The sequence below is a fragment of the Oncorhynchus clarkii genome, chromosome 15, assembly GCF_045791955.1.
Source record: "Oncorhynchus clarkii lewisi isolate Uvic-CL-2024 chromosome 15, UVic_Ocla_1.0, whole genome shotgun sequence".
Classification (NCBI taxonomy): domain Eukaryota; kingdom Metazoa; phylum Chordata; class Actinopteri; order Salmoniformes; family Salmonidae; genus Oncorhynchus; species Oncorhynchus clarkii.
In genome coordinates this window covers 24,776,601-24,800,212 of record NC_092161.1, presented here as the reverse complement: position 1 = coordinate 24,800,212, position 23,612 = coordinate 24,776,601, and the positions used below count along the sequence as shown (strand labels likewise).

At 44.7% G+C, this 23,612-nt stretch overlaps 3 protein-coding genes across 6 annotated transcripts in view; 2 read left to right on the top strand and 1 right to left on the bottom strand.

The window, feature by feature from the left end:
- Positions 1-2,000, top strand: part of LOC139367094 (late secretory pathway protein AVL9 homolog) — a 34,217-nt gene extending 32,217 nt beyond the window's left edge. Inside the window, exon 16 of the mRNA XM_071105135.1 lies at positions 192-2,000. Coding sequence (XP_070961236.1) covers positions 192-322 — 131 coding nt within the window. The 3' untranslated portion in view covers positions 323-2,000. The remainder of the gene's footprint in view (positions 1-191) is intronic.
- On the top strand, positions 534-22,947 carry LOC139367093 (bucky ball-like). Of its 3 annotated transcripts, XM_071105133.1 has the most exons (9): positions 534-581; positions 4,120-4,272; positions 17,820-17,999; positions 18,249-18,439; positions 18,520-19,311; positions 21,056-21,815; positions 22,057-22,152; positions 22,411-22,506; positions 22,661-22,947. In XM_071105133.1, the coding sequence occupies exons 3-9, from the start codon at positions 17,843-17,845 to the stop codon at positions 22,690-22,692; spliced, it is 2,124 nt and encodes a 707-aa protein (XP_070961234.1). In that variant the 5' UTR covers positions 534-581; positions 4,120-4,272; positions 17,820-17,842; the 3' UTR covers positions 22,693-22,947. The 3 variants fall into 3 exon arrangements, with proteins under 3 accessions (XP_070961234.1, XP_070961235.1, XP_070961233.1); XM_071105134.1 differs by lacking the exons at positions 534-581; positions 4,120-4,272 and adding an exon at positions 17,236-17,421 and having other exon boundaries at positions 22,057-22,095; XM_071105132.1 differs by lacking the exons at positions 534-581; positions 4,120-4,272 and adding an exon at positions 17,236-17,421.
- Positions 2,677-14,038, bottom strand: LOC139367095 (kelch repeat and BTB domain-containing protein 2-like). 2 transcript variants are annotated; one of them, XM_071105136.1, is made up of 5 exons: positions 13,379-14,038; positions 9,551-10,418; positions 6,302-6,467; positions 5,799-6,032; positions 2,677-5,532 (listed from the first exon to the last, which is right to left on the bottom strand). In XM_071105136.1, exons 2-5 carry the CDS (start codon positions 9,721-9,723, stop codon positions 4,204-4,206), a joined length of 1,902 nt encoding a protein of 633 aa, XP_070961237.1. In that variant the 5' UTR covers positions 9,724-10,418; positions 13,379-14,038; the 3' UTR covers positions 2,677-4,203. The 2 variants fall into 2 exon arrangements, with proteins under 2 accessions (XP_070961237.1, XP_070961238.1); XM_071105137.1 differs by having other exon boundaries at positions 13,867-14,008.
- Positions 22,948-23,612: the final 665 nt, after the last annotated feature.

Below are 23,612 nucleotides of genomic sequence, written 5' to 3'. Positions count from 1 at the left end.
ACTCAAATTAAGCCACCTGTGAAGGATTTGTAGTCCAGGAAACTGGCCTTCAAAAATAGTCAACACAGAGTACTGCTAACTAACATTCACTCCCGGATGGCTTTGTTTTCATCAATTAATTTCTAAGAAATATATTGTTCAGTACAGAACTGTATATCTTATCCACAATCCCTCCTGTCTCCATCCTCCAGGTCAGTCGGTGGGTGGAGTGTTAACCAGTGCAAAGTCAGCCATGTCGTCCTGGTTCTCTACGTTGGCCCAGCCTGCTATTTTAGCCACTCCCGCAGCCTCCCCTGAGCCTCAGTCACCTACCGAGCCTTGACCACCTGCCTGCCTCCTAACCTAGCCTTAGCCTCTGTCACGGGCTTTAGCTAACATGAGTTAAGCCTAGGAGCTGAGGATACCCTAACCTAACCCCCTCCAACGGTCCTTCCCCGAGTGTCTTTCCTTGAAAAACACCTTCCCCGAATTCATCTTTCCTTGATTCCCTGCATCCTTTCTCCTGAGCTCCTTCTCAAACCCTATTGGAGAAGGTCAGAGGGGAGGGATCTTGGACAGTGACCTCCAATACAGTTGAGGAGGTGAGGAGACAGGATGCGACGTGACACACTCCTCCTCTCCCTTTTCCTTTCAGAACCAGCTAGTTACAGAAGGAACCGGGGTCAGGTGGGCAGGATAGGTTGATTTTTGTGTGTTTGGGGAAAGGTTTTATTTTATGAAGGATTTGTTTCAGGCCTCTGATGGGATACCACAATACAGCAGAGGGATCCAGGTCTTTGTTTGTAAATGATTCCCTATGTAGTTCACAACTTTTGACCAGGGCCCATAAGGTACTGGTGATAAGTAGTGTACTAGGAATAGATGCCATTTAGGATGTAACCCTGGTCTGCAGTACCCTCCCCCTCCATCCCCAGGTTACAACTGCTCCAGACGAGAGGAATAGCCACTTGTGCTAAACAGACCGACAGAGATATGCTCAGAGCTTCAGATTTCAGTGTGTTTTTCTGTGTGGTGGAAGACCTTTTGTGTTTTATCCAAACAAGGTGTATACTGTATATACTATACTGACAGTGTGAAACCAGTGCATTGCTGTCTGGAAGCTGTGTTATAGTAAATGAGTAAGGTGCTGGGCCAGGGCAAACAACCTATGTGCGTGTCCCAAATGGAACCCTTACCATAGTGCACTACTTTTGACCGGTCCCTAGTCTATAGTAGTGCACTATAAAGAGAAGAGGGTGCCATTTGGAACATATACTGTTGTCATTCCTGCTTTTTCCTCATGTTCGCACTATACATTTACAGAACTTTTCTAAAGATGGTTGGAGTATGGGATAAAACTCATTTTAGTTGTATAGTTTGTTGGACTTGTACTTAAGTGATTTCCTTCTGTCTCGACACGACTGGAACCAATCTCTATCTGATCTATGGGTCACTACTTTTGACTAAGGCTCTTTAAACCTATTCCCTAGAAAGTGCACTACCAAAACAGGAAATATTATATTTCTATGTACTCTCTTAGCCTATACTTGTTACTTTGAGATGATTACAGTACTTTCCCCCCAACTGTTTGTATTGAAGTTGTTTAACATTTAGGCACAGATCCATATTTAGAAAATAAGTGTGTATATATATTTATCTTTGAGATCTGGGACTGTATCCACTAAAAGTTGGAGTAAGAGTGCTGATCTAGGATCCCATATAACCTTATCAATTACGATCTAAAAGGCCAAACTGATCCTAAATCAGCACTCGTACTCAGACGTTTAGACATGGGCCCAGGTCCAGTTTTTAAACTGTAATAACATCTTTGCCGGCTGTCTGAACCATCATCTCCTTGATTTCCTGTCTTGACTTTTAAACTAAAGTCTGTATGCTTCATTTGTTGAACTCTGAAAATCACATTAAGTATGCAACATTTTTTTCACCTGACATAGTGTTTTGAAATATTCTAAATTGTGAAGTTAATTTATGCTGTATTAAATATAAGACATGCAAATCTACTTTCTCATAGCTTCTGTACTTAACAGCTGGAAATCAGCCTCATCTTTACTGCTTCAATACCTGCAAAAAGTACTACAAAACGAAACAAGAGATTTAAAAAGTATTTCTGTAAGCTTCTGTTAAAGAGAGCGAGATATTCATGGTCTGGTCATACTGTATGTAGGTCAGCCAAACAAAAGACCGTAGAGGGGGTGTACCAGGACATGTGGTAGCAGGCGCAGGGTCTACCGGACAAAAACAGGCTGCAGCCACGTGCCTCAGTTCAATAACATCCTATGCACACGCGAACCCAGGGACCTCACGGATGACTTTCAGATTATCAGCTCAAAAGCTATGGGTGGGGAGGGGGAGGGGGAGCAGGCAGAGCAGTAGAGGGATGTTTGTTTGGCTTCAGCAGCTGTCCCAAATGGCACCCTAGTCCCTGTATGGGATAGGTTGCCATTTGTGAAGCAACCAGCTCCAGTTATAGCTATTCAGAGGTGAATGCCTTTTAGGTCAGGCAACGAATGGGACAAAACTATTTTAAGCAGGCATAATAGGTCCCATAACTAACTGAATGTAAATAGGCTAAATCTAATTGTGAGCAGACTGGATTAACAGGTACAAACATGTTTAAAACAAAACCAAGCATGCGTCAACCAATGTGAAAATAACAAGTCATTGTTTTCGAGAACGTTTTGGTATGTTTTTTAATAAATTAACGTTCATTCAAAATACAGTGCCAAAGGAACATGATGCAGCCAAACATGCTAGTAAGGTTTGTCATGAAGCACCTGTGCTCATGTTTAAGGTAGGAACCATGAAGCAGCTCCGTCCGCTCCTTTCCTCCCATACCACCCTCCAGTCGTTCTCCACTACCGCTAGTGGTTGCCTGGACAATTTCCATAGCAACAGCACTGGGCCAGCCCTCCTTCCCAGACCCAATCAGCAGCAAGATTCCTCAGTATTTCACACAAGAAAATAATCTGATGGGGGGTGGATACCTAAACACAATCACACTACAGTAATGTCTGATTTAAAATAAAAAAAATACTAATACAAAATAGAACCTGGTTGTTTTCCCCCACACTAAAAGTTTATTTTTTAAACATGAAAAATATATATTTTTATATATATTTCAGCAGCTTAGGGGGAATTTATTATATATTTTTTTAAATGCATGAGCCCAAAAATCTATAGTTGATGAGAGTATTGAGATAGCGTGAAGGAGGCGTGTGTTGTTGCAGAGACCCGCGCTTGTCAAAAATAAAATAAGAGCCGGCATAAAACCTCCCATCACGACGATGAGATGGCGGTTGGTTAGGGTGAGCTCCGTTCTGTAAACCGCTGGCTGGCTCTGTGGAAGACCTGTGTCCAGAGAGATTGACTAAGGATGCCTCCCAAATGGAACCCTATATAGGATGCTACTTTTGTCAAGAGCGCCACAGTGCCAGCTTAACAAGCCTATGGTGGCCCTTTGCGCCCTGGTCAAAAGTAGGGAGTCACAGCCTAAGAGACAGGCAGGCTTGAGTGGTGTTAGTGTGAGCAGGGGACTAGAGGAGTGAGGGGAGAGGCAGGGGGTTGCGTGTCTGGAGCAGAGGTGAAAAAAAAGAAAAAACAGGTAGTGACTGGACCTGCAGTCACCACCTAGAACCCCCCCCCCCCCCCCCCTAACACTTGGCCCTGTATGTTCCTATACTAGGAGCATCCCAAATGGCACCGTATTACCTATTTAGTGCACTACTTAGGGAATAGGGTACCATATGGCTGGGACACAGGCCACGTGTCCCTAGGAGAGATGGATGTGGGTTTACAACAGTGGTGATAGAAAGAGGTGGAGACCAGGAGGATTTTGGTACAGTTATTCCAAGGAGCTTTTCGCCAGTAAGTGCATCATCACAAATCAGTCAACTTTCAATTATCACATTGTAGAAACAGTATAACAGACTTGAAGTTGCAACGGACAAAAAAAAAAATAAATCTACTTTTTTCCCATATTACTTTAGTTTCTCTCCTATATTTTCAATGTCTGAGGCTTTGTATAAGCTTGTTTGTCAGCAACAGCCAGCCAGCAGAACAGCCTTGTAGCGCTCAGATCCCTTTGGAACAGACATCAAACCTACCCCCTCTGGCTTTCAGGTCAATCCCTCGACACGTCACACCCAGAGTTCAGAGGGCAATTCGGGGACTCCGTTTGGGGGCAGAGAGGTGGAAGGTTAAGAGCTATATGTGAGGGAGGGAGACCATCTCCCCGTCCACCTCAAACTCCTCAGCCCCGTCGGGGGAAAACAGGTAGGTGGGTGGTTTCCACGGGGATTCTTCCAGACAGGATGGGTATAGCTTCCCCACGGCGCAGCGGAAGTCCTTCCCCAGGTCCCAGAGCACGCGCTCAGACACGGGCTGCTTGAGGTACCAGCGGTCCAGCTCCAGGTCGTACTGGTAGATGGCGTACTTGGCGCGCTCATTCATGTGAGTCTCCCGCATGAAGATGCACAGAGCGCCAAGGAGCACCACAGCCCGCACGCACGGGTCCGAGTAGCGCTTGGCAGGGATGTTGGCGGCCAGGCGCCACTCGTTCTTGCCGATGTCGTAGATCTCCACGGTGACGGAGGAACCGTCGATGGTGCTGGTGGGCATGCGGACGCCCGAGTTGGAGACAACGTGGAGCCCCCCAATGTAGAAGATGAGGTCACCAAAGGTGGCAGCGGAGGCGAAGCAGCGACTTGTCTTCCTCATGGCCATCTCTACCCAGGTGTCAGCGCGAGGGAAGTAGCAGTACATGAGGTCATGGGTCATCACGTAGATACAGTCGTGGGCTGCTACGGACGTGGTCCAGTTCCAGGCGCAAGGGAGGGGGCTCATCATAGCCCACTCGTCTTTCTCACAGTCATAGCGTTCTACGGTACGTTTATTTAGCTCCCCGCCTACGTTGTCCCCCCCGATGGCGTAGATGTAACCCTCGCAGTAGACCAGAGAGGGCTTGATGCGGGCACACAGCATGGGCGTCTTAGGCACCCAGGCATTCTGCTGGGCGTCAAACCAGAAGAAGCTATCCACTGAGCGGAACACTGCCTGTTGCTTGCCGCCGCTTTTCCCGTGGTTGGCGATAGAGTTCTTCAGCGGGATTTGCCCGCCGGCAATGAACACGTCGTTGTCGGGTGTGACGAGCGTCCCAACCTTCTGGAGGTCGCCGGGCGGATTGCTGAGCTTGTAGACCTTCTCGGCCTGCGGGCTGTAACACACCACCGTGTGGTTGGGGCCCGCCATCACCTGACCCATTTCAGATGGCCACTCTGACGTGGCCTCCATGAAGATGAGCATCTCCTCCTTTGTCATGCCAAGGCGGGGTTTGAAGAACTTGGGCATGGACTTGTAGAGGCCCTGCACTACGACAGACTTGTCGTTAGGCGGTAGGCCCTGGAACCAGGCACGCTGAGTCACCTCGGAGAGAGCGTCGATGCGGATCTGGCTGAGAACTGAGGACAGGTACTGGGACCTAGCCTCCATGTTATACTCCAGCCACAGCATGGCAGCCTCCCTCACCGTCTCCTCCTAAGATAATATTTAAACATCAAACATACTACATTGTGACAACACCATGGGTATCAGTTTTACAAGCAGTCATTTTGCGTATCCAGAAGCCGTATTCTTATCCCCTAGGGGTAATTTGCTTTACAGCTCAGGGATAAGAAATACACAGAACCAACATTAAGACGAAGTTAAAAAAATATATATATTAAAAGTATACATACCGGTAGGAATATTTCTAAGTACGTAGAAAGTACATTAGGTACGTATAACCAGAGAATTGTACCCACCTTCTCTACGTTGAGGTTGTCTGAGCACAGCACGTCGACCAGCAACTCATGGGACAGCTGTAGGAAGGCCTCCTGACGGTAGACCACGGGGAACTTGTGTTCCACCATGCGCTTGGCGCTCTGCTTCAGCTCCACACAGGAGAACAGATCCCCGATGCTCAGCATCCGGACACAGTTGTCTGCATGGATCTTCTTCACCAGGTAGTCCCTGCACTGCAGTAGCACATCCTCTACCTAGACAGGTGGTGTGGGGGGGGTGTATTATAGAGAAATAGCTACAGCTTGGAAAACATCAAGATCAACATTGTGATTATATTACTAAGAGTCACAACTCAATTAGGCATATACACACACATCCAGTAATGTCCACTGATCAGAAATAGGAGGGTCAGTGATGTGATGAGACTCATGAAGACAGACAGGACACTTCTACCTCTGTAGATCAGTAGAGTAATGTTGAGACCCAGAAGGGGGGGGGGAGAAATAGGAGACTGGCACCACACCTGTAGGAAGCAGGCGGTCTCATAGAGTGGCTCCACGGTGCTGTCATTGATAGCCAGGTTGCCTGTATAGGCGTAGGTGATGATGATCTGGAGAGTGGCAGGGTCCACGTTCTTCAGGTGAACATTAGTCTGTTTACTCTCAGAAAGACCACTCATAAACATTGCCCTGGAGAGGGAGAAAACAGGGGTCAGTACTCAGACAGCTCATCAAAATGTTGTTCATTTCAAAATTGTTGACGTCAGCTATTTCACATCTTCATTAAAAGCGGTAGTTTGCTGCTATGGGCGAAGTAACGCATTTGTATTGTGACAGATACGGAGCGTGACATAGACAGTCATCTACAACAGGGTTTCTCAAACTTGGTCCTGAGGCCCCCTCTGGGTCCATGTGTTTTTTTCCCCCTAGCACTACACAGCTATATTCAAATAACCAACTCATCATCAAGCTTTGGTTATTTGAATCAGCTGTGTAGTGCTAGGGCAAAAAAACATGGGAGGCCTTAGACGAGTTTAGGATTGATCTACAACATCCGTTTATCTGACTGGGGATCCAGCATAAAACAATCAGAGGTAGGTAACAGACTTCCAACAACCCCAGTTGGACTTCTTCTCAGGCACTAGACCCAGTGACCAGACCACAGCATGCTCCCTCCACGCTGTGGCTCAACCACACACCAGCCAGCTTAGCATACCCAGCCCTCTCAATATCCCCCCGCCTCCAGGCCATCCTGACACCAACACAGCTGTCTGTGACACCGCCTTTCTCCTTTAAAAAAACATGTCACCAAAACCTGTGAGTTTATGCTGCTTTTACAGCAGGGCCCTGGGCTGGATATTACACAACCTTGCAAGCATCCTATGTCACTAGCTTACCCCTCCCACATGGCCCCCCCCAACCCAGCTCTGCTTGCCTGCGTGACAAGGGTTCCCTTACTAATATAAGTACGCCAGAGCCCCCCCCCCCCCCCCCCCGGGCCCCTTTAACTGCAGCAAGGAGGGTAAAAGGGAGGAGAGCCAGAGAGTGCCAAGAGGAAGAGAAGGGACACCTCCTGGGGGGGGGGGGGGGAGCAGAATGCGTCAAGAGCAAGAGAATGGATACCTCTGTGAACCCAAGAGGGGAACTGCTTTGCATGTTGTCACCGGATACCGAGTGGTGTGCGTGGGAATCGGTGAGGACGAATAGGTGGGTGTGAGGAGAGCAGCCAGTAAATGTGTCTGCTGGATCTTTACTAGGAACGTCTGTTCAAAAGACGAGGCTACATAAGCTCTTGTCATGTATATATAGTACCAGTCAAACGTGTGGCATTTCTTTATTTGTACTATTTGACATTGTAGAATAGTGAAGCCATCAAAACTATGAAACATATGGAATCATGTAGTAACCAAAAAAAGTGTTATTTTAGATTCTTCAAAGTAGCCACCCTTTGCCTTGATGACAGCTTTGCACACTTGTCATTCTCTCAACCAGCTTAACCTGGAATGCTTTTCCAGCAGTCTTGAAAGAGAACCCACATATGCTGAGCACTGGTTGGCTGCTTTTCCTTCACTCTGCAGTCCAACTCATCCCAAACCATCTCAATTAGGTTTAGGTCAGGTGATTGTGGAGGCCAGGTCATCTGATGCAGCACTCCATCTTGATCAAATAGCCCATACACAGCCTGGAGTTGTGTTGGGTCATTGTCCTGTTGAAATTAAATTATAGTCCCACTAAGAGCAAACCAGATGGGATGGCGTATCGCTGCAGAATGCTGTGGTGACCATGCTGGTTAAGTGTGCCTTGAATTTTAAATAAATCACAGACAGTGTCAGAAGCTAAGCACCACACCACCTCCATGCTTCATGGTGGGAACTTCACGTGGAGATCATCCGTTCACCTACTCTGCGTCTCACAAAGACACAGTCGGTGTAACCAAAAATCTCAAATTTGGATTCAGACTGACATGACAGATTTCCACCAGTCCATTGTCCACTGCTCGTGTTTCTTGGCCCAAGCAAGTCTTCTTATTGCAGTCCTTTAGTAGTGGTTTCTTTACAGCAATTTGACCATGAAGGCCTGATTCACGCAGTCTCTTACCTAGAGGTCAACCGATTAATCTGCCTTTTTGGACACCGATTACATTGCAATCCATAAGGAAACTTGGTGGCAGGCTGACCACCTGTTGCGCGAGCGCAGCGTCAAAAGGACCTTGTGGCTGCAATGAGGCAAGGTAATGTGCTAGCTAGCTTTAAACTTATAGAAAAACAATCTACACATAGTTTATGATATTACTAGATTAACTAGCTTGTCCTGCGTTGAATATAAATCAATGTGGTGTCTGGGGTTGCCCAGGCATCATCTCCTCTGCAGTGCTGCACTTCAGCTATGTAATGTTGTGCTTCTTAATGAGCCCCCTGGGCCTACCTTCTCTTGAGCCACAGACTCAAGTTGAGTCATTCTTCTACTACCACCAAATAGTGATTAATAACTGACAAACAGAAGTAGGGTCTGACATTTAAGGGACAAACAGTAACACATCTCTATATTTCTTAAAACAAAACACTGTTTGACCACGGTTGTGTCCCAAATGGCACCCTATTCCCTATGGTGCCTGGTCAAAAGTAAGGCAATAAAAGAGGGAATAGGGTACCATTTGAAACGCACACTATAAATTCAGGGAGAACATGGTACGTGTAGCCTAATCCTAAGAGTGTCAGACTAATGCTCGTCATGTTTCCAACATAGGTGAATACTGGAAAGCAAAATGTAGACCTAAATCAACCATTTCACAGTTCCATCTCCCCAAAACACACATTCTACAGTAAGCCCAGGAGTGAGTCACAAATGGCACCTTGTTCCTTACGTAGTAAGAAGTGCACTATATAGGGAATAGGGTTCCATTTCAGACAGGCCAGGAGTCACTTAGTGGGTTCCCAAACAGGCTTGCTCAGGCAGGTCGAGGGCTAGGTCTACATCATAGGCACAAGCTGCTGAACTGTATGTAGTACTTGTACGTAACATTCTGCTGAACAGAACAGTGCAAAAGACTCCACAGTGACTCACCTGAAATAGCAGCTACATGTGACCAAGACCATCTTGTGACAGTAGAGTGCACTACTAGGGCCTATGGTGCACTCAAAGTAGTGCACTCAAAGTAGTGCACTCAAAGTAGTGCACTCAAAGTAGTGCACTCAAAGTAGTGCACTCAAAGTAGTGCACTCAAAGTAGTGCACTCCGCAGGTAACAGCGGCCAGCGAACGGCGTTAACTCACCTGAAATAGGAGCTACATGTGGCCAGGACCATCTTGTGACATGGGAACTCGTTGTCCTCCACCAGCAGCACCACGTCAGTCAGTAACTTCTGCTCATAGAAGAAGTTGAGCTGCTCCAGCAGGGAGACCGCGTAGTCCATGTTAACTGGCCTGCGCTCACTGAGATCCGACATGGTTGCATCCCATGAATCGCGCCCCAGTTTCAGCAGTTCAAGCAGCCGGTAAAAGAACCGGGCTCCAAAACCAAATGGGGGGGGGGGGATAAATGACCTAAAAGCTACTGCAGACTCCTACAGAAAGAGACCCCGCTGCTTTGTGATGACTGATGTCGGCAGGCAGACAGCGGTGATGACTCAAAACCAACCCGGGGGGGAATGTGCGAGAATAAATCAAAGTGACAACAGGGTACAGAGACCCCTCTGCTTTGTGACACCACCGTTGGCTGATGTCGGCAGGGCAGAACAGAGGTGTTGACCAAAACAATACGCAGTGTCCCAGGACCAGGATAAAGACCTCTGCAGCAAAAAAACTAAAGTAGCAACTCCTTCTGTTCCCCTGTTATGGAAGAGAAGACAGGATGCAGGGTGATCAAAATCAGGTTGGTTCCCCTCTTAGTGTTAATTAAGTTACCCTCCAACTGGGCTCTCTGTCTAAGTCCTTGGTGTGGTCTCTAGAGCCAAAAACCAGTCAGTGCTGGTGCTTCAATGTCGGCTGTGTTTGTTCTTCGTTGCTCTGTATAGCCCAAATAGACCGGTCTCTCTCAGAGCAGACAAGACAGGCAGGCACAGGGGACTGGATGGAGGTAGTGGGGACAGGAGATGCAGACTGGCTGTGGTGGTGATAGTGATGCAGCTAAATCAGTGCTGGGCTGAAACACAGAACAGAACAAATCAATAAAACCACTTTCCATAGATCAGATCAGGCCCAGGACACAGAAAACAGTGCTGCTCCCTATGTAGAGCACTTAACCAGGGGCCCATGAGAAGCTGTTCAAAAATAGTGCACTATGTAGGGGATAGGATGCATCAAACAAACGGCCGATAACAGTCTAGGGGAGGGATTCAGGACAGATAGACAATAACATGTTGTTCCCAACAATTCTGTGTATAAATACTTCCGGTTAACATATTAATCTCCTCACTTACAACATTTTCCAGAGATATGCTACGGAACATTAAGTGCATAGCAGGCCTAATACTTCATCCAATAACAGAGAATCTGCTTTTCAGGCAGACAGTCTCCTCCTCCCCACCATTCTCCTCACTCCCTGCCTGTCAGATCAGCCCACATCACCAATCCCTTCCACATGAGAAAAGTGCATCGTCAACAATCTGGTCTCCCCTGGCAGGTCCCCCCATCACTGGTGCCGCTTGGAGAGACTCATTGCACTCACTGACAGCCAGACGGACTGTCTGTCAAGCAATTAAAATGGGAGAGACCCTGATAAGACCAACTGTCAGATGAATTTGTTGGTAACAGGGCACTACATAAAAAGTCTACTTAAAAATCAAGACACAGAATATGCTTTTGGCTGTGACTTCAGAGCTGTAAGCTACCGCCACTCATTGTGTGTGTCCCAAATGACACCATATTCCCTACATTGGTCAAAAGTAGTGCACTACTTTTGACTAGAGTCCTATGGGTCCAGGTCAAAAGTAATCTCAGAAATAAGGAATATGGTTCCATTTGGGACCCATTCATAATCATATCCTGGATGACTTCAGCCTCCATCTCTGGCATGTTGCCATGCTATCAAAGCAATCCATCCCATTGGCTTTAAGTCGTGTAGCTTACATTATATGCAGTCCTACCAACGCCAAACTAAGGGCAATTGGTGACAGAAATAACCATTTAGCCAGGTTAACCACATGTGAAAGGCAAAAGATTATCAGGCCTTCAATAAGTGAAGTAGTTGAATTACAACCGTTGTTATCGGTTATTTCTCCACTCTGGGACATGGTTGGAGGTTAGTCATTAAGAACATGGCCACAGCAGTCTGTTAAATAACCCTTTTAGCCCATGCGTTGATGATAGCCAATTTGTCCATCCATTGACATAGCAAGCTACCTACGTCAATCTTGAAAGGCAACAGTGTGAAGTAAGCATTCTTCTAAGATCAACAAATTAACATGGACCTGTACATACAGTCCCGAGCTGGCAACATTGGTGACCACACACCAAAACACTGTACTACTATTACTAGGCTGATGACGTTAGCCATCTCACTTCACTTGCCAATGGGTGAGTTATTTTTAATGGCCCAGTGCCCCAGGTGGGCAGAGTTCACACATTTTAGACCATTCCATCAGTCCTTAGAGTGTCTATGGTACTTTCATATACTTTTTAACCAGGAGTTCTGAAAGTAGCACTGACGAGCCAGAAGTGATCCCTGAAATTGCGTACTAAACCACAAGTGTGTAGATATTTGCACCATGTTATTGCTCTCTCTTTCTGCTGTGTATGCATCTTACTATAGGCCACTTAAATGGCGAGGGGATGAAGCTCATTGGCGACAAGTCGAATTGCTAGGGGCTGGCTCACAGGTGAAAAATAGAGCAGCACAGCTTCTAGAAAACAGTTGTTTTCAAATTAGGGATCCTGTGGCTAATTGAAGACAGACAGTAGTTTCGGAGCATGTGTTTAAGTGAAATCTCTAACCATCTGGTGCACCAGCCATGCAAAACGAACTGGCCCAATGATTTGTGTTTTATGCTCTACTCACAACAACATGGGACATAAAGCTAGCTAACCTAAATATGACTTACTTTCACCTGTGTACTGATAAAGACATTTTATTGTTGGTAGCTAATTGCCTGACTATTGTTAGCCAACTAGCTAGTGGTTGGTTAGCAAACTCATCTAACGTTAGCATAGCCAGCTAACAGGTGCCATCAGTAATCTATAGAGAGCAATAGTAATGGCGTCTTTTTGTAGGCACTAACTCTACCATGGCTGATTGGCCAAAGCCTATGGGGAAATAAATAGGATTTTGGAATAATGACCGAAAATAAATTGTGGTAAACACAGGCTTAGGAGATATACAATTTGTTCTATAAGAACCTTCAGCTTACGTCACTTGGTGAATTTTGAAACATTCGTATAATCAAAAAACGTAACGACTTCCTAATTCATAAAGGGCATGTTGACTGCTATTATACCATAAAACAAAACGTATAAGAACTCCTAAGCCTGTGTTAACATCTGACCTTATTTTCGACGTTTATGCAACAACAAAAAAAACATTAATTCCCCCCATAGGAATGGCTGAACTTGAGAGGTAACTCATTTCCGGTTTTTAGGACTACAAGATGACAATCTATTGACTTTAGAGCGCTGAAAATTCTTAACGGTTACCAAATTATTTGTGGGAGTTCTAGAAAACTGGGCAATAATTAAAATGCCTAGCCAGCTAGTAGTTGTGTGACTAATGTTAGCTATGTTAACTATCTGTATTACAGGACATCCTTACTGCTAGGCCACATTACGTTACGGTCACCTAGTAGTAAAAAAAAAAAGAAGCTAGAAGTTGATTGGCTAACCTGGTGACTAATTCCATGGTGATAATTCAAATTCACACACTTAGCTAAATTAGTTCAACTGGTTAGCTAGTTAATTTTATCACGTTACAGTAGCTACGTTACCGTTACTTTGTCGGTGTTAGCTAGCTAAACATTCTGGCTAGGTTAGCAAGCTAGCGTTAGTTGGCTGGGTTACTGCCCAATTTTCAAGCTAGCTATTTCCCAGACCCCCCCCCATCCAAAACATGGATAAGCAAGCCAGGCCTTCAGTGGATGTGGTGACTGATGACAGACTAGTTAGCTTACTCACCTTTCTTTTCGAACCATTTATCCCAAATTAGACTTGAAAGCTTGATTGTCGGATCCCACAAAGTCTAATCGCTGCAACTATTAGCTATTGTCTACAGTAATGTTAGCTTGATCATAATCAACAAAGGCGGCAGTTGCGCGTCCCTTCCGGGTACTTTTTGCCCGGACTCGGGAATGAACGTTACTCCCACACATATATCCTGCCAACCAAATTACTCAGCTACCTAACTATAGTGATGAGGTAGTTCCGTATAGTTTCTCATAGACCTAGCTAAGCAAGCAGGTAAATAACAATATCCAACGTAAGCAAGCAACGTAGCGCTAGCTAGGAAGGGTTAGCATTTGCTAAGCTCGTTAGCTAGGTTTTAGACGTCGGCGTTAACTAGACTGTGAGCTGGCTAACAAGCAACCGTTACATTACTAGAATGAGCTAGCTATGCATGTATGTATGTATGGCTGTTAAGATATTAAACAAACATATTTCCTTACACTAGCTAATTTAAGGCAATATGCAATAATCGATGCCGACCGGTCTTTTTTTGCTATTACAGAAAGTATCTAGCTCCGGAAGCCGAATTTACACAATTAAGGCCGCGAGAGGCAACCAGCAAGAAACCTTTCTCGACAACGCAGGCGCCGCGCAAGACAACAGGGGCCAAATGAGGATACTGGGCACGCGCCCAAAAATCGTCTCAGTTAGGGGATTATATTCATGCTCCGGACATGCCCCGGGTGTACCGGGTTAGCGTTGATTGCATTCGATTTGGAACCAGGACATCCCGGGCGTGAGCCAGGTGTCCTCTGTGCGGGCGACGGCAAAGTCGGCTTAAAACAACAGTGACATAGGTTAAAGAGGCAGTGCAGTTAAAAACGTATTTTCCTATTTTTTTAATGATATATCCACACTATGAGGTTGATAACACTGAATTTGTGAAAATTATGATAATGACATTTTTGTGTAAGAAGGAAAAATGCCTGGAATTTCATGTAGGTGGGATGGACCATCTGGCTAACATCATTAGTCACAATATGATCTGAAAGTACTCAGACCCCTTGACCCTTTCCACATGTTGTTACTTTACAGCCTTATTCTAAAATTGATTAAACAGATGTAAAAAATATATATACTCAAATATCACATTTACATATGTATTCAGACCATTTACTTAGTACTTTGTTGAAGCACCTTTGGCAGCGATTACAGACTTAAATCTTCTTGGATATGACGCTACAAGCTTGGTACACCTGTATTTGGGGAGTTTCTTCCATTCTCCTCTGCAGATATGTTTTCCCCTATTTTCAGGTCTTTCCAGAGCTGTTCGATCGGGTTCAAGTCCGGGCTCTGTCAAGGCCACTCAAGGACATTCAGAGACTTGTCCCGAAGCCACTCCTGCATTGCCTTGCCTGTGTGCTTGGGGTCATTGTCCTTTTGGAAGGTGAACCTTCGCCCCAGTCTGAGGTCCTGAGCGCTCTGGAGCAGGATTTCATCAAGGATCTCTCTGTACTTTTCTCCGTTCCTCTTTCTCTCGATCCTGACTAGTCTCTGCCGCAGAAAAACATCCCCACAGCATGATGCTGCCACAACCATGCTTCACCATAGGGATGGTGCCAGGTTTCCTCCAGATGACCCTGGTTTGATTCCAGGCTGTATCACAACTGGCAGTGATTGGGAGTACCATAGGGCAGCGCACAATTGGCCTATCGTCGTCCGAGTTTGGCCAGAGTAGGCCGTCATTGTAAATAAGAATTTGTTCTTAACTGATTTGCCTAGTTAAATAAAGGTTAAATTATGTGGAAAAGGTCAAGGGGTCTGAATACTTTATATATATATATATATATACAGTACCAGTCAAAAGTTTGGACACACCTACTCATTACATGGTTTTTCTTTATTTTTACTATTTTCTACATTGTAGAATGATGGTGAAGAAATCAAAACTATGAAATAACACATATGGAATCATATATTAACCAAAAAAGTGTTAAACAAATCAAAGTATATTTTTTATTTGAGATTCTTCAAAAGTTGCCACCCTTTGCCTTGATGACAGCTTTGCACATTCTTGGCATTTTCTCAAACAGCTTCATGAGATCTCTCAAACAGTTTCAATTAACAGGTGTTCCTTGTTAAAAGTTCATTTCTGGAATTTCTTTCCTTCTTCCTTCTTAAACATACTTTGATTTGTTAAACACATTTTTAGTTACTACATGATTCCACATGTGTTATTTCATATTTTTGCTGTCTTCACTATTATTCTACAATGTAGAACGAGCATCAGAGCCGGTGTAGTAGGAGTCAACCGTAGTCCTGTTTTGCCTGTTTGATGGCTCGTCGGAGGGCGTAGCGGAATTTCTTATAAGTGTCCGGATTAGTGTCTCGCTCCTTGAAAGTAGCTCTAGCCTTTAGCTCAGTGCGGATGATGCCTGTAATCCATGGCTTCTGGTTGGGATATGTACGTAACGACCCTGTGGGGGCGAAATTGTCTATGCACTTATTGATGAAGCCGGTGACTGATGTGGTATACTCTTCAATGCCATCGAATATTCCAGTCTGTGCTAGCAAAACAGTCCTGTAGCTTAGCATCCACGTCATCAGACCACTTCCTTAATGAGCCAGTCACTGGTACTTTCTGCTTGAGTTTTTGCTTGTTTTTGCTTGTAAGTAGGAATCAGGAGGATAGAATTATGATCAGATTTGCCAAATGGAGGGCGAGGGAGAGCTTTGTACGTGTCTCTGTGTGTCTGGAGTAAAGATGGTCAAGAGTTTTTTGTATGACATGCTGGTAGAAATGAGGTAAAACGGATTTAAGTTTTCCTGTATTAAAGTCCCCGGCCACGAGGAGCGCCACTTCTGGGTGAGCATTATCTTGCTTGTGTAACAGTATAACTTTAGACCGTCCCCTCGTTACCCATTGCTCCACAAAAGCCGCGGCCCTTGCAGAGCAAGGGGAACCACTACTTCAAGGTCTCAGAGCAAGTGACGTCACCGATTGAAACGCTATTTAGCGCGCACCGCTAACTAAGCTAGCCGTTTCACATCCGTTACACTTGCTTATGGCCTTATACAGCTAGTTTAGTGTGGTCTTAGTACTTGCATCAGTTTGTGGTGGTAAATAGATATCTACGAAAAATAAAAACTATCTTGGTAAATAAGGGGATGGGCTCTAGACCAACCTATCAGCCAATCGGGGCTCTGTATGTAAATATCTTCACATTTGTTTCCTAACACCCATGTGATCAGACTGAGCATTTCAAAGGCCAAAGGAGGCTCAGGGAAATACATTTGAAAAATATATATTTTGGAGTTATTTTCGTTAAAGAAACATACACAGTGATTTATTAGACATAAAGTGATGATTTAAAAATAAAATGACAAAGACTGCATGGGGGCTTTAAGCACGTGGAGTAATGACTAAGATTTGGGCTTTTCACATGCACAATTAATTGCTTTTGATAAAACCGCTTTATCCGCCTCCTCAATTAAAAATAGTTAGAAAATTCGAACATATATTTTATGTAAAAGAGATGAATGTTTATGAACGATGCACCATGCTGCATTGTTGACCATATGACCAAGCGGCGCAGATTACCGTTCAATTTGAGCACAGCGCGACTCCCTCACCGCCTTGCCAAATCACGTGACGGGCCATAGCCGGGTTCAACTCGAGGCAACTTAATTGAATCCCCTCAGTCCATCTTCAAATGTCTCTCCAAGGCAAATGGCGCCCTCTTCTGGGAGAAAATGTCGGTGAAATGTAAAAAACAAAACAAAAAACAAATTAGGAGCACAGGTGTGATCTATAAAACTGATTGAACGGTTAGGGCAGTAGATATCCGTAGCTCAAACTATTGAAGATTAGATTTTAGTATAATTCTGAAAGAGTCTACCAAGTAAAATTACTCAGTAGGATACTCTTTTGATTATGTGAGACAGTGAAGGGAAAAAAGTGTTTCCAATTTGTAGTGGTAACGTTGTGAAGTAGGTCTCATCTCGTTTCCAGCGCTTTCATTTTGATAATCGTTGGATACATCAGAAAATGGACGGTAGGCCAATCAAATTTCCCATAGCCATGTCTATTTACCTGTCAAGTGTTCTCAAAGTTTAAATATGGATATAAATGTCACTGTAGCCTGGTCCTATATCTGTTTCTACTCTTGCCAACTCCATTGCTTTACCTGGAAACCCAACGTTGAATTGCGTAGAATTCTACGTCGTGCAGAAATTAGCGTTTGAATCAGGAAAGTTCCCGTCGGGTTTCCAGGCAAGTCCATATCTCTAGACACAATGTGTCTGGCACGAGGCTACTATCAGTGTGCACCAATTATTTGTGATTCTGAAGCTCTCTGAATGAACTGATATGATCTAAAACTTTTTTATATTCACACGGATTATTCATAACATAATGGAATGACAATGATTGTTCGTTTTCTTTTTAATACAGAAGGGAGCAAACACCAACAGTCGATGGAAAGCGGTCAGCAAAACCAGCGGCAGGTCAATCACCCAAGGCCCTTCTTCTATGTTCAGCCGGCTTCTCAACCTTACTACAACATGTATCATCATCACAATCAGTGGCATAATATGAATAACCCATACAACCACTATGGCTTACCTGGTTCCGGTAGGCCTACCTTTCATGTTTCTTTGTTTGTATCCCAAATCAAACGGCACCCTATTTCCTATATAGTGCTGTAGTGCACTGCTTTGGACGTGAACCCTTTAGTGCACTATATTTGCGACATAGTTTTTCTCAAACCATAATTTCAGTGGATTATGGATTATTAGTGTTTTATATATTTTTTTTTCAGGGATGCAAATATTTTGCTGCATGGTCATTGTCTTAAAAAAAAAAAGCTTATGTTCTCCGCAGGTGTTTATCCCTTTGGACGTCCTAATCCATACATGTCCGCATACCCATACATGCAGTATCCTGGTGGATATGTTGTCCCACACGCGCCACACATGCATCCAGTTGATTACAGACGCATGTATGAACCACCCCATTTTCATCTACCTCCTGTGCATGACCCCATGTTCCGCCAACAGCAACAACACCACCATGTATGTATTCTTGTGCACAGATGAATAAGGCTATTTTATATATTCTCTCATTTATTAATTAGTTAATTCACCACCACCAGGATCACACCCAGAGAGAGGTGGTCTGTTCTGAGGCTCAGACGGACCCGAGTGATGCGCTCAACAAGCTCATAGAATGTCTGGACAAACTCCGGGCCAACGAGATGCAGGGTTCTGAGAAAGAGCTGGATTCCGGTGTCGTTTCACAATCTTCCGGAATATTCTCACCAGATGGGGAAAGGAAATCTTGTGAGGTGGTGGTGGGGGGAGACATACACAGTGGTCATGGAGCCTCTTGTGGTAAATTGGAAGGCAGCCAATTGCAGTCGTCGTTTCCGATGGGCAGATTGTTCAGCGTCGGTAACTCCACGACAGCAGTCTATGACGGTGAGTCAAGCCGACGCCTCGGCGGGCTGGGTAAGGAGGGCTGGGCTGTAGACTCTGACGAAGACACCCCATTGGACAGCTCATCTATTCACGAGGAGCTTGAGGAGAACCTGGATATGCAGCAACATGCGGAGGAGTCTCTTCATCGCTGTTCTTTGGAAAGTCTTTGCCTCCAGTCTGCTGTCTTGCAGTCAGAAGACAGCCCCAGACCTGAAAACATAGACAACGAGGCAGAGGAGGACAGCACCAATCCAGATGGTACTAGTTCCACTGAGGGACCTAGGTGGCAGGGCCACTGCTCCAACCTGCGCTCCACACAGTCACTACCATCCCCCCTAGCCTCTGACTGGCAAGCCTTAGAGGACACTAAATGTGGGGAAGAAACATTTGATGTTCCAGATAGGAAAGGTCTGTCTAAACTGGATGTTGACCTTTCCTACCAGATCCTCCATCTGCCCTTTGACAAGGTAACGTTTTACTATAATTGTAATCTTTTTTTTTGAATCTGCAGTGTTTGTTGAGACCTTGTAAGCATTTCATTTAGAGGTCGACCGATTATGATTTTAACGGCGATACCGATTTATTGGAGAACCAAACCAAAAAAAAGCTGATACCGATTAATTGGCCAATATTTTTGTAATTAAAAACAAAATTGTAATGACAATTACAACAATACTGAATTTTAACTTAATATAATACATCAATAAATATCTATTTAGCCTCAAATAAATAATGAAACATGTTCAATTTGGTTTAAATATTGCAACAACGGTGTTGGAGAATAAAGTAAAAGTGCAATATGTGCCATGTAAAAAAGCTAATGTTTAAGTTCCTTGCTCAGAACATGAGAACATATTTAAGCGGGTGGTTCCTTTTAACATGAGACTTCAATATTCCAAGGTAAGAGGTTTTAGGTTGTAGTTAATATAGTATTTATAGGACTATTTCACTCTATACCATTTGTATTTCATATATCTTTGACTATTGGATGTTCTTATAGGCACTTTAGTATTGCCAGTGTAACAGTATAGCTTCCGTCCCTCTCCTCGCTCCTACCTGGCCTCGAACCAGGAACACATCGACAACAGCCAGCCTCGAAGCAGCGTTACCCATCGCTCCACAAAACCCTTGCAGATCAAGGGGAACAACTACTCCAAGTCTTAAAGCGAGTGAAGTTTGAAACGCTATTAGCGCGCACCCCGCTAACCATTTCACATCGGTTACACCAGCCTAATCTCGGGAGTTGATAGGCTTGAAGTCATAAACAGCGCAATGCTTGAAGCAGAGCGAAGAGCTGCTGGCAAAACGCACGAAAGTGCTGTTTGAATGAATACTTACGAGCCTGCTGCTGCCTACCACCGCTCAGTCATACTGCTCTATCAAATCATAGACTTAATTATAATATAATAACACACAGAAATACGAGCCTTTGGTCATTAATATGGTCGAATCCAGAAATTATCATTTCGAAAACAAAACGTTTATTATTATCGCATATACCCTGACTCTGCGTGCAATGAACGCAAGAGAAGTGACACAATTTCACCTGGTTAATATTGCCTGCTAACCTGGATTTCTTTCAGCTAAATATGCAGGCTTAAACGTATACTTCTGTGTATTGATTTTAAGAAAGGCATTGATGTTTATGGTTAGGTACACGTTGGCGCAACGACAGTCCTTTTTCCGAGAATGCGCACCGTATCGATTATATGCAACGCAGGACACGCTAGATAAACTAGTAATATCATGAACCGTGTGTAGGTAACTAGTGATTATGATTGTTACTTTATAAGATAAGTTTAATGCTAGCTAGCAACTTACCTTGGCTTCTTACTGCATTCGCGTAAGAGGTAGGCTCCTCGTGGAGTGCAATGAGAGGCAGGTGGTAGTGTTGGACTAACGTTAGTTAACTGTAAGGTTGCAAGATTGAATCCCGGAGCTGACCAGGTAAAAATCTGTCGTTCTGCCCCAGAACAAGGCAGTTAACCTACTGTTCCTAGGCCGTCATTGAAAATAAGAATGTGTTCTTAACTAACTTGCCTAGTTAAATAAAGGTATAAAAATAAATCTGCCAAATCGGTGTCCAAAAATACTGATTTCCAATTGTTATGAAAACTTGAAATCAGCCATTCCGAATAATCGGTCGACCTCTAGTTTCATTGTATTCTCTATATTATGGCAAACTTTTTAATTGGATTTAATTTGGACAAGGTTCTGACAGCTGGAGCTCTGCAGAAGGACTGCTCTGCCAGCTCCAGCTCTGCTCTGCTGTGTGGAGACCTCCAGGCTTCCCTGTCCTCCAGCCGGATCACTACCACCTCCTCCCCAGCCCGTCACCACTACTACTCCTACTACTGCCCCCCACAGACAGCCCATGGAAGGCTCAGCGTCCTCAGTCCCTCCCTAGATGAGCTCTCGTCCCGAGAGGAGATGTTCTCCACCGACCTGGAGGACATGGATCGGTTTCCCAGAAGCTCCATCTACGCAGGGAGGAGGTTCCCTGCGGAGGTCGAGCACCTCAGAGAGCCAGGGGTCAAGAAAGTCTGTCCTAAGTCCAAGAAGCTTTTGTGCGCCTGCTGTGGCTCGAGCCTGTTGAAAGGAGGGGCGAGCAGGGTTAAAGTTCATCACAGCCCGAGGGTGTACGCTGATGAGGCGGGGGATTCTGATGACGTTGTCGAGCAGGAACAACAGTCTGCAAGGACGCGTGATGAGAGCGCGCACCCCACTAGGGTGGTCGTGCAGAAGCACTCTGTCCCCAAGAAACACCAGCCTCTACACATCCAACAGCATCCCAAACCCAGCTGTAAGAGAGGCCAGTGTAGAGAGGCTGTCGGACCAGAGGAGGAGGAGGAGGAGCAGCAGCAGGAGGAACCAGAGATGGTGCTGGTGAGATCAGAGCTGGAGTATTATGAAGGCCATGTGGTGGAAGGTGGGCATGATGCAGGGGATAAGGAACACAGGACATGCAAAGGTAAGTATTCTTTGTAAAAAATAGATTCACTAGAATGGGCATAGAACCTCCGACCGTTGCAATTTGATTAGTAAACTAATGGGTTCACTCTAATGGCCCCAAGTATGCCCATTAGGGCATCATTGACTTAAATATGGACTCCCATTGAAATAGGAACATCGCACTACCCACGCATTATTGGGGCCAGAGTTGGCTGATTTTGATTTCCCTGTACACTAAACCATAGATCTGCTCTCTCTAGATGGACTATGCAGAGAGGGCATTGAGACTTCAGAACCGGGTAGGTGGGAGAGGGGTAGGGCCAAGCCCAGACGAAAACCACATGCCTCACTGCAAGGTAATATAAACCAATCCCGATCAATAGATTTTAATGGATGTTCTTTAGCTGTCCAAAGTACCTACAGCATTGACCTGGGGCCATGTGTCAAGAATCTGAGTAGGAGTGCTGAGCTATGATCAGGTCCCCCCGTTCATGTAACCTTCTTCGTTGTGATCCAAAATGCAAAACGGACCCTAAGTCAACACTCAAACGTATGACTTCAGATGTGTTTTCTATGAATGTGAGAGCGTAATGTTCAGGTCTGGTTGTTTTCAGAAAGACTGGCACTGAGGAAAGCTCTGTGGAAGCCATTGGTGTACCAGAGAGTGCGAGATGAGGAAGAGGAGCCAACACGATGTCACAGGGGAAAAGGTTTTTTTCTTTAATCTTCTGCTGTTTTTTCACTATTGCCAATACTTGGTTGCATCCTAAATTGAACCCTAATTCCCTTTTTATAGTGCAGTAAGACCTTGCTGTGTTATGTTGGTGTATGAATCTTTTTCTAATTTTCTTCTGCTTCTTCCAGGGTCCACCAAGAGAGGAGACACAAGATGTTAATGTCACACCATTGATCAAATAAAATGGCACAGAAAAAGAGCACCTAGTAGATTGCACAATATAGATGGACACTTTTATTTTTTGGGGTGACAAACCAAGGAGACTTGGTTGAAGTCTCCTTGGCTAATAAAGTACACTTTCAGGAGGTCCATAGACACAGACTGTTAGCTAGCACTGTACTGTATTCTTTGGGGGTTAAATATCTACTTATTCACCAGCACAGGGTTGGTGGCTTTGAAATGTTGATTTGCGTGACCAGTGTGTGCATTATTAAAATGAATTTCATTGTACCTGGCTGTGGTTTATTACACCTGTTAGTAAGTGTTCATATGGTTTGGAATTATAACAATTTTACGCTAGAAATTTATAGAACTTGATAAATGGCAAATATTAGACTACTTGACATGAGACAATGCTATTGCCATGTAGGATTTTGTCAGTCGGCCATAGCAGTTAAGTTGCTGACAGTCTAATTTAGACTATGATTGCAAATTACAGTTACTGCTTTCAATTACTGACGTGCAAGCTAGTTTTCGTTAGCTTTATACATTTACTGGTAATGATGCAAGTGAAAACAACGGGCGAGATTGTTTTGCATGGCCTGGTGCCCCGGTGCCTGGAGATTTAATTTAAGGACCAATGGAATGTTCTAAAATACCAAACTCAGCCCACCTGTGGCACCGGGTCATGCAAAAGAAACTTGCCCAATGAGCGCCATCAAATGTATTTATAAAGCGCTTCTTACATCAGCTGATATCTCAAAGTGCTGTACAGAAACCCAGCCTAAAACAGCAAGCAATGCAGGTGTAGAAGCATGGTGGCTGGTAAAAACTCCCCTAGAAAGGCCAGAACCGAGGAATAAATCTAGAGAGGAACCAGGCTATGAGGGGTGGCCATTCCTCTTCTGGCTGGGCCGGGTG